Source organism: Erithacus rubecula (assembly GCF_903797595.1).
Source record: "Erithacus rubecula genome assembly, chromosome: 4".
NCBI classification, from domain to species: Eukaryota; Metazoa; Chordata; class Aves; order Passeriformes; family Muscicapidae; genus Erithacus; species Erithacus rubecula.
Genome location: NC_136686.1, coordinates 55,756,555 through 55,767,693, shown reverse-complemented (window position 1 = coordinate 55,767,693; position 11,139 = coordinate 55,756,555). Strand labels below are relative to the sequence as shown.

General features: G+C 40.5%; 1 protein-coding gene across 1 annotated transcript in view; it reads left to right on the top strand.

Annotated features, from left to right (window-relative positions):
- Positions 1-485: 485 nt before the first annotated feature.
- Positions 486-11,139, top strand: part of PRKAR2B (protein kinase cAMP-dependent type II regulatory subunit beta) — a 74,638-nt gene continuing 63,984 nt past the window's right edge. The window contains exon 1 of the mRNA XM_079305142.1: positions 486-1,017. Coding sequence (XP_079161268.1) covers positions 690-1,017 — 328 coding nt within the window. The 5' untranslated portion in view covers positions 486-689. The remainder of the gene's footprint in view (positions 1,018-11,139) is intronic.

Genomic DNA, 11,139 nt, shown 5'->3' with positions numbered 1-11,139 from the left:
CTTTAAGGCGGTGCATGACCGTGAAAAAGCACAGCAGCAATCAGCTATGAAATGCTACATGCACTGCGGTGCTTCCCTGAGCGGGGACATGTCCGCTCATCGGGAATCCCCGCCGGTCGCCAGCGCGGACGCCTGGACGCCCCCGCAGGGAGAAGGCGCTCAAGGCTCGGGTCCCCGGGAGCCCGGGGGTGGCGGGGCCCGTGCGGGGGCAGCGATGCGATGCGATGCGGTGCGGTGCGATGCGATGCGATGCGATGCGATGCGATGCGATGCGATGCGATGCGATGCGATGCGATGCGATGCGATGCGATGCGATGCCCTGCCCGCCGTCCCCTCCGCGGGGCGGGCGGGCGCGGCGGCCGCAGTCCCCGGCGGGAGGTTGTCATGGTTTCCCGGGTCACATGTGCGGAGGTTCCCCCGGCGCGGGGGGAGGAGGCGCCGCCGCCGAGGCTGCCAGAGCCGCTGCCCCCCGCGGGCCCGCCCCCCGCCCGCTCCCACCTGCGCCGCGCCCGCCCCTTCCCGCTGCCCACGGGCGATCCGCCGGGCGCGCCTCGTCCCCCGGGCCGCCGACCCCCGGCCCCGGGCTCTCCCCCCCTCTCCTCCTCCTCCTCCTTCTCCTCCTTCTCCTCTCCCCTTCCCCTCTCCCTCCCCCTTCTTGGCCGGGCTGCGCCCCCCCGGCCGGCCCCGGCATGAGCATCTCCATCCCGGCGGGGCTGACGGAGCTGCTGCAGGGCTTCACGGTAGAGGTGCTGCGGAGCCAGCCCGGGGACCTGCTGGAGTTCGCCCTCCAGTACTTCGGGCGCCTCAAGGAGGAGGCGACGACGGCCAAGGCGGCGGCGGAGAAGGAGCCGAGCGGCCGCAAATCGGGCACCGGCCATGACAGGGGCACCCAGCCGCCGCGCCGGGGCACCCCCGACGCCCGCGGGGTCAACTTCGCCGAGGAGCCCATGCAGACCGACTCCGAGAGCGGCGAGGACGAGCAGCCGCCGCCGCCGCCGCCGCCGCAGCAGTTCCCGGGTAAGGCTCCCCCGCCTCGCCGGGCCCGGGCGTGGGGGCGCGGGGGGGCTCCCCGGCCGGTGGGGATGGGGGTCCGGACTGGCGGGGATGGGGATCCTGGCTGGCAGGGATGGAGATCCCGGCTGGAGGAATGGTGGTCCTGGCCGCAGGGATGGAGATCCTGGCTGGCATGGATGGGGATCGCGGCTGGCGGGGATAGGGGTCCTGGCAGCAGGGATGGAGATCCTGGCTGGCAGGGATGGGGGTCCCGACAGGCGGGGATCGGGGTCCTGACTGGCAGGGTTGGATCCCGGCCCGTGGGGATAGGGATCCCGGCTGGAGGGATGGGGCTCCTGGCCGCAGGGATGGGGGCCCGGCCCGGGTTCCCCGCGGGGGTCGCGGGGGCGCGGACACGGCAGCGTTGGCACGGCGGGCACCCACCGCCCGCGCTGACGCCCAACAGCGGAGCCCGCGGGAGGGTTCCCGTATCCCGCGGCAAACTTCAGCCTCCCGGGCTTTCCTGTTCCGCGGTGTTTGGCGTACAGGTATCGCCAGCTACATCGCTTGTAGCGTGTGAGCCTGTAATAGTCCAGCAAAGATCTGTCTTTATGTTTCCCCTTTATAAGAGCAAATCTTCATTCTGTAATTAGTGCAGGGGTATGTCTACCTTGAAAACACCTCTCATGGGCATTGTGCTGTATTCAGGCACTAGGTTAAGCATTTTACGTACTTACATGTGTTTTAAAAAGTAGAGCACAATTTAAAACATGATTTCTTCCTGGAAGCCAGAGTGAATTTTTCTGCATTTAGAAGGGCTTGTGGAACAAGTGTTACTGTGACAGCAAAGAACATTTGCGGTATCCTTGTGTTTGAAGGTAACACCGATCTACACGCAGCTAATGACACCTTATCTTTGTGTGGCTGACAGGCTTTATTTAGAGACTGTGTCAATCCATCTGCTGCTGTGGTTATGGGATGGGTAGGAGCTGTCTCTGACGGGTGCACAGTGCTTTGTGTCATGAGCGGTCTGACCGAAGGGTCAGTCAAATACGGTTAGATGGAGAAGAGGAAAGCATCTGAGTATCTTTATCTTATTTTTTCTGAGGATAGCTTGAAGTGTATCTCATCAGATCATCAAAGCAGCTATCCCTCTGAGTCGTGCTGGAGGTAGATTTAGCAGAGTACAGAAGGCAGTTGTTTGCTGGTTGAATTTCAGTGTGGATTTCGAAATGATGCGTTATGTGCGTTTCATGAGGAAATGTAGATAAACAAGTAGGCGTTTAACAAGTGGGTAAGTTTTCAAAATGCTTCAAGTTACCCCATAAGAAAGTCACTGTTCTTTTCATGTGTTCCTTGCAGCTATACCCACATGTATTTAATGAGAAATTGAATCTGTCAATCAGGTTCTGCAGATTTATGTGACAATTTTAAACTCTAATGCTGGTTATGTGACATTTGTAGAAATTTGAAAATTTGCTGTCTTTGAAAACTGAAATAGTCATAATATGAAAGAAAAAAAAATTATTATCTTAATTTGCTAATGCTAGATGTGGTTTTTCAAACATTAATTATTCTATCACCAATCAACCTCATTGGTAACTGGAGAACTGGAATGTTGTATGGAGGGAAGTGCAGAAAAGTAGTTTTATTTATTAGTATGTATGTGTTACATACCTGTAACTTTACATACCTGTAACTTTAAGCTTTCTAAGTTTTTATAATGAATACCAGTAATCAAGATTCTTTTGACAGTCTTTTTGTTGTGATTGTGAAGAGGAAAAGCCATTATTGTAAATATTCTCATTAAGGGACATGCTAGAATCTCTTTTGATGAATCCATTTACTTGTTTGACAAGAACCCTTTAAAATGCTACATTTTAAAGCCTAATATATTTTGAACACTTAGTTGTATTATGGTTTGTAAATTCTGTTGATTCAAATAATTATTAATTAAAAGAAACAAAAAATGAAAATGTTTGTGATGCCATGTGAAAGTTAATAAGAAGTAACTCATGGTAAATGATTACTAATATTGTGTTTATGTATGTGTGCATTGTGCAGGAGTGTTTATTTTAAATTCAAATTTTATGTCTGCCCTGAATATATTCTTCTAAGGTAACATAACAATGCATTCACTCAGCCTTTTGTTAATAACTGGAGGCATAAAGACTTCTACTCAAATATTTGTTTAATGAGTTTAAATACCAATTTAAAAGCATATTTTTTCTATGCTTTTGCTTTCTGTTTCTGGAAGTAGCAATTCTTAAGAGCTGAAGTTTGGGGGGAATTTTTTTTTTTTCCTTTTGGCTTTATGAATTATTAAACTTCTTCTGTATAGCAGATGTGTCCTGTTGGCATCTTTAGGAGAGGACAATAAATTTGTAAAGTTGATAAGCAAATGTAAAATGAAAACCTCTGTGGAGGAAGTCAGACCTGGTGGGGGTATCTTTCCTGTGGTAAAGCTGTACATTTGAAATGTCAAACTGAAAGTATTCTATAATTCAAACAGGGCATTGTTGAGCTCTCACTGTAAATGCTCCAAAACTGTTTTTTTCCCTACTAAATGTTTCTAAATACCTACAAGCACTGCAGTTGAACTCTTTGTCAGTATTAGTTTTGTCCTTGAAATGTATTTTGGAAGGTATATGAGCATTATCCTGTTTCAGAAATAATGAGCTGAGGCATAAGCTGTGTTAAAAAGAAATAAACCCTGTACTTGGGATTAAGAGTTATATGTGAACCTTGAATTAAACTCTGCTGTGTCCATTACCTCAGCTGCAGAAATCACATAAAGATAAAAGCAGGTACCATGTCTGGAGGGAGAACTTTGTTGTATTGGTGTTACAGTTTTGAATTGGCACCTGGAGTTAAGGTGACCTCAGAAATGACATTCATTTTGTTCAGAGCATTTAGATTATCCCCTTTGGAACACACAGTTTAATTTGGGAGTGTTTTTCTGGTTTTCTAGTTGATTTTTTCTAGTTGGTTTTAAAAAAAAAATTAATTGTCTACATGGGTGTGTTAGCATTAATCAGTTACACTAATTCCTACTAAGGCTAATAGCAGTCACTAAATTGAATAGGAAATAGACATAAAATGAGCCCTATTTTAGAAAATTTGTCTAACTTTTAGCAGGTCTGAAGTGCATATTAATATTTATTATACTGTGTCTACAAAATTTGAATATGCTCAGTAAATTATTTGTTCTTTTTACAGTGACTACTTTTGACATTGCCACTTGCATGTTGATTTGCAACTTATTTTGATGGCCAACAACACATGTAATTTGTAACAGTTATTTTAAAATACTTGCCCTAGGTAAAAATTCGTATTTCATCTAGCTTTAATATGAATCTGTAGAGAAGTTTTTTGAGGTAATGTTGCTGTTCTTTAAACTCAAAAATTGCAGTGCTGTATGTATCATTTGGCACCACATAGCCTCTGTTTACTTGATTTTTCTTTTGTTTTGTTTTACTTCAGTTTGTTTTGGTGTCTTTCTCAGATAGTGGTGTATTTTAACAGGAAAGTACTACAGCTGTCCCTCTCCTCCCCCGTGTGCTTCTGTTGGTGTGTTGGTTGCTTTGAGTTTCTCCTTTGAAAACTTGAGCTAGAAAATGCAAGTCTGTATCTCACTTAACCCACTGATTGTGCCTAAATAATATGAGATCACAGTTTAGGTAAAACATATGTATTCTACCTTACAATGCTAATTTTAAAGGCATGTCTTTATTTTAATGGATTTATTCAGTCTGAAGTGCTTTGCAGATGTACTGTTACTGGAATTTTGAAATAATCGGTAAATTATAGAAACCAGAAAAAACTTTGCACACAACTACATTTGTGTCATGTGTAGATAATGGGTAGATTAGAGCAGTGGAAAGGGTCAGTAAGGACAGGGGAGCAATATAAAAATATACACAAATTGTTGTAGGATATCCTTAAATCAAGGGCTACATAGAAAAGCATTTGAATTTCTTACAAATGTGTATATTCAAACTAAAATCTGCAGTATGATGGATAGTGGCTGAAATCACCATCATGTACTTAGCCAACCTTAGAAATTAAGTTTTAATGATTTCTACCATCATTCCTTTGATATACAGAAAAGAAATTAAGTTTTAATGATTTCTACCATCATTCCTTTGATATACAGAAAGAAATGAAGCATTGTTGATATGGTTAGAAGGACAAACCTGATCAGACCCAGGCTGGAGCAGCCTTGCTGTGGATGCAATTTAGAAGTTTCCAGCCACAGACCCTTGTGAGCAGGGAACACTCCTTGGCAAGGCTTTGGGCCACATCTCCTTGCAGTTTTCTAGACTATGGCTGCTGTCATTCAAAGAATAATGTATGTAAATTAAGTGGATGTTTGGGAGGAAGATTCTGTGAGGAAAAAGAATTCCAGCTGCATCAGTTCAGTGCCTTGCTGGTCCAGTGGGCCTTGGTCAGGGCTTGGCTACTGCCTGCTCTTCTCTGCTTGTGTACACAGTAACAAAACCACAGAGCTTTCTATCCTTCCTGTAAATCTTCAAAATAATGCAGATTTTTGAAATAATGGTTTTCAGTATTTTTTGACAGGAGAAAGCTCAAATATTTTCTTTCTGCTAACAGTTACTCTAGAGAGTAAACCCAAGCAAGTTGGCAGTTGTTTGTGGTTTGCTTGTTTGTTTTTTTATTCCTTAATTTCTTAGGTTGAGAGATTTGTCATCAAAAAAACTTAGTCTGACAAAATTATAAGCAAGTAGAATTGTGAAGCTGTAATATGTACCATTTAGTAACTTTTGTAGTAAGGACTATGGTTCCCTCCCAGACATGTATCTATTTGTGATTGTAGATGAAAGGAATACTTTTGACACAACCATTGTTTTTGGCACAACTTATTAAAAAAAAAAAAAAAGTATGTTTATATTAATAATTTAGTTGAAATGATAGCAGCCTCCACTTAAAAGTGTTTGTGCATCCCTGCTCAAAATTAAGCATGCATGAGTGGAGGTGTCTCTGCTGGCTAACATTTTGTGTATTGAAGAGAAGCAGGAGAAAATGAAAAGACCTATGGACAGAAAAGTAGTAGAACTATGAATAGTAGTAGAACTATACCAAAAATATTAGAATTTGTCTTCAGTTTCTTTTTCAATAAAGAAACAATGTAGAGATGATTTTGGCTGACTGTTCAGCTTGGAAAGAGAGCAGCATTAATTCAGTATGTATAGGAAGACATAAAATTTTGCTGGCATGGGTTGGTAGTGATAGCATTATGAATTATAAGCTATAAGCCAAGTCAGTACTAACATTTGCACAGCAACACTCAGTTTCTTGCTTGTATCATGTCTGTTTCAAAGGAAAACCTGCTTCCTCAGGAACTCTCTAGGAATATTGCTTCACTTGCTGACTTCATTTCAGTTTCCCAAAGAAACCTTATCTGTTTTGTTCCCTGTGTTTACTCCTGTTTATGCATTTAAGTGAATGGGAAAAAAACCTATTTATTTCCCTGCTTGGTGAAGAGAATAAATATTAAACTCTTGATATTGAGAGGGTGTGCTTTTAGAATGTACTCCTACAGTATAGTGACCTAATGCTTGTAACCTGCCCAGAGGTGCTTCCTGCATCTGTCAGGAAGTTAAGCTTGGTTTAATACATGTACATCCCATGGTTTATCCCAAGTCTGTTATGCAAAAGTATTGCATTATATTCTCTAGTCCTGTCCAGCTCCCTCAGTCTGTGTGAAATGTACCTAAACAGTCAAATCTCTGCAGGCTTGTTGGCCTTAGCTGCTCCTGTAAATCTGGAACATATGGTGTGGAAATCACACATTTAGGTCACAAGGTACAGATTAATCAAGGTACAGGCTGCTGCTGCACTTCTGGTTTTCAAATATCAAAGATGACCTCTAGATTGGGAAATTTCATTTGTTGGGACAGTGATGAAAGAAACAAGAAGGCAATGTGGAAGGCAGGACATGGAGGAAGAAAAGGAGTCAGTGTGTGGTAAGGAAAATACAAAGGTGGAAACAAGAGGAAGGAGGAGATAGAGAACTGAACTAGGGGGAGAAAGATAAAAGAATAGACAGCACATGTGAGAGTACAATAAATTCTCCACTCTTATTTTTCTACCTAGCTATAGCCCTACTCTCCCAAATTTATGTCCTGAATTTTCTGTTGAAATTGTCTTTGGCTTATAAATTATTTCAGAAGAGCATAAATGTGAACTTAACTAAAATCAGTGGTCAATGCATTGCATGGATGTGAATTTGGTCATCTTATGCTGAGACATCTGTTAAATGTTTTGCCATGGTCATCTCTCATATTACCATGTCTGTAGCCTTGTAATGCTTGCATTTTAATGAATGTTTCAACTCAAGCTTTTTTATGGAGGATTCAGATTGGTTTTAAACAATAATTGTAGTTGTCATCCTGAGGAAAGTCAACAGGCACATGGGTACAGCTGCCCTCTTCCTGGCTGAGAGAGCCAAGATGGTGCTGATGGAGAAATGAAATATTGGACAGCACATTACAGAGATGGTGAAATGTCCCTACTTTTAATGCTAAATGCAAGTCACAGTGGTTATTTCCCCAACTATTATTTTAATGGAAATGCCTTAAAGTCATGCTGATGACTTTTACCCACCCCAGGTTTGAGCTCCTATTATAGCTTCAAGTGAGTGCAATTATACAGAAATTCTATGCTTTAAAAAGGTGAGCAATTTTTAAAAAGTGAATGAAGGAGGGAGAAGAGTTTGAGAAAAAAGCCATTTAAAATAGCTCAGTGTTCTCTGCTGCTGGAATAGGTCTTGGCATACATAAATTAGAAGAAGAATAGATGATTTTACATAGTCTGTTTGATATTGTTGGTTGTTTTATGTATGTGGATGCATAAAAGATGAACTCCATGTATACATGAATTACTACATGCTAGATAAACATGTCAAAAGAAATAAACTTGTCTATAAGTAGATATTACCATAAACATCCACCAATTATGGTATTGCTTGTAAGTATTCTTATAAAAATTCTAAAGGAGATATTAGCTTTTTTTTTTTCCTTTTTCTTTGGGACATTGCATGATGATACTGGTAAGTCTAAATAGCTTTATATAGGGATTTTGTACTGAAACCTCTTATCCTTTCAAGGAACCCTTTTAGGCTGACCCTTCCACATGCTGAGTAGGAATGATAAACCATTTACTGCATGCAACTGAACAGGATGTTTGATCATGACAAGTAATTACAAACTTGGGGGTTTATTTTATCTTTTTCTTTATTAAATATATTTCTTGGTCTGTAGATCAGATTTCACTCATAGTACTAAAAAAGGCTTTGTTGAAAAAGGTTGAAATTTGGCTTTGAGTGTGCTTTGTTTTCTCTTCATTTTTTACTTTTCTAGCTGACTGGCATTATTACACTTTTCCTTGCAGAAAAGCACCATATTTGTCAATTTGGTTTTTCATTTAAAAATTCGAGGAGCTCTGTTTTAATTTTTTGTGCACTTTGTGATAAAAATAGCAGAAGCACTCACACAGAATTTCTATTTGCAGTTTCTAGGCAGTGTAATACACGAATCCAGATTTAAATTGATACAGCAAGTAATCCAGAAGACACAGTTTTGGGGTTACATCAAAAAGATGATGATAATCAAATGTCCAGTGCCTCATTCAGCATTTCCAATGACATCATGTCATACAAAAATATGGGAGGTCTGAAATGAAGGGGGATGCAGACAGGCAAGGGTGTCTGAAGTGCATAGGAGTAAAATGCAGATTGTAGGTACAGGAGATCTTCAGAATGAAATGTACAACAGCCTTATGGAAGTTTTCCAGCCTTCCCATAAACAGCATCCTTTTAGCTTTGCTGCTCAGAAAAGTAATTTGTGGAGCACAGATAAAATAAGGAAATTATAAAGAATACAACATTTTTTTAAAAATCCAAATTTTAATTTAATCTGCCTTGCCTTATTGTACTATAATGCTGTGGAAAATGGAAGGTAGAGTTGTAAAAAGCATGCTGTAACAGCAGAAAGTGTTTTTCACTTACGTGTTTGATTCTTAAATTGCTTAATGAGATTAAGAAAAAAATCATCAGGGCAAGAGCTTGAAGCTGAGAGCTTGAAGCAGGTAAGGGCTGATAATGAGAATAGCTATTTTACACATACAGTTTCAGTTATATGACCAGAGTGGTTTCTGTAAAGCTGGGCTAAAAGGGACAATTGGTAAATATTATGATGACTTCCTGAATCTCCATTCAGGAAGGTCTAGAAAATTGTTGTATAAAATAGATTTTGAAAGGAAAAGTAACATGATCTTTCCTGCTCAGTCATTCCAGATACCATCCTGCTTGTATAAAGATCTTTACGACAACACCAATCCTTTCTGAATCCCTGTGATGCAGATGTCAAACATGTTTTTATAAATAGTGGTAGTGTTTTCATATTATACCTTTTTAGCAGACATTTCTGTTGTAAAGCATACCAGATAGGAAGAAAAGAAATTCTTGCTTAACACTGAAAAGAAAACATTCCTTGCAAAGCCTCAGTATAGACTATAAATAAAAGATGAACTGAATTCTTGGTGTTGGGATGAATACAAGCTGGAACCAAGCACAAGCATTCAGACTTGCCTGCCTGAGCACACAGCTGAAATTCTTGGTGTTTTATCTCATTCTGATTTTAATGATAGTATGTAATGCTATTGTGAAAAAATTCAATGCTATGAGTTATAAGGCATTTGTAAGTGTTGCAGGATGTGGGTTATCTTGAACTCAAGCTGTCCAGGACAGCTTTGCTGTGGCCTTTTTGGATGACCTTGCATGTGAATATATATTGTCACCGCACTGATCTGGTTCTTCTAATTTGTTTCCCATTATTTTTACCACTGAAATAATTTCCTTTTAGATCCTCTCTCTGAAGCTGTCACACTTTTCATTGATGCTGAAGAACTCCATCTTTGGGCCAGTAATTGCCTTTGCTAAAAAATGCAGACTAATACCCCAAGTCCTTGAAATAAGCGTTGATCAAGAATTTTTGCTATTTAATGTCTTGGAAATGAATTCCTAAAAGCAAGTAAATATGTTTAAATATTCCTCCTGTTTTAATAATGGTTAATATGACAAAAAATTTGTCTAATAGAGGGTTGGAATTGTCCTGAGATTTCTTCTTCTCTTCCTAAACAATGTTTGTGATACTCATCACTTGCAGTCAGAAACAATGACAATATGTGCTATGGACATCTATCAAAATTTTACTAAGACTTCAAACAAATGTTTTCTACCATTGCAAGAAACCTATTTTTTCATCATGAGCGAGTTTTGAAAATTGTATATTCTTAATAATTGATGATATTAAACATTAGAGAGAGAGGTTTAATTTTTGTCCCCAGTTATGCCTAATTTCTACTGAAATTGAGAAGTTAGGATCCGGTAGCTTTATCGATCTGTTTCTTCATGAGTCTCTTTTGTACTAGACCCAGTCGTCATTTTATCTTTGGTTCTATTTTTGGGGTTTTTATTTTTCAGTTCTGAATGCACAGTGCTTTTTCTTCCAGCCATTTTGTTCAACAACTTTGAATAACATTCAGGCATCTTTCTCTAAAACCCATCTTTTAGCTGATAATTTACCTCTCTCTACTGGTTTTTAATAGGTAGTCTAAATGTGAGAAACATTGATCTAGCCTTCACCACTACAACATTTAAGCATCTGTGAGGTAATTTAAATGCAAAGTTAACAGCCTACTTTCCTTCCTGTTGCTTCAGCCTACAGGAAATATTGTTAAATGCCTAATGGACATATAAAAAACTGGTTTGAAAGAAGATAGATGGTTATTTATTCTTAGATACTACTAACTTCAATTCTTGTTAAAAATTTTTCTGCAGTATTTTTCTGCATGTCTCCCTTGCTAATCTGTCAGTTTTCCCCTTCTATTGAAATATAGCTGCTGCTGGCAGTTGAAGTGGGAGTAGATGTAGATTAATTTCCATTATCCACCTTGCAAAAAGAAGTAATTTGTTCTTCTGGTTTGCCTTCTTAGTATCAGGAATAAAGTGGAGTCACAAGCACTCTAGCTTGCTGTCTTTCTGAAATATACTGTCATATGAATATGGCTCATCTGTAATTGCTTCAGTTTATGGCCTCAAAAAAATGCAAGAAGAAGAGGAAC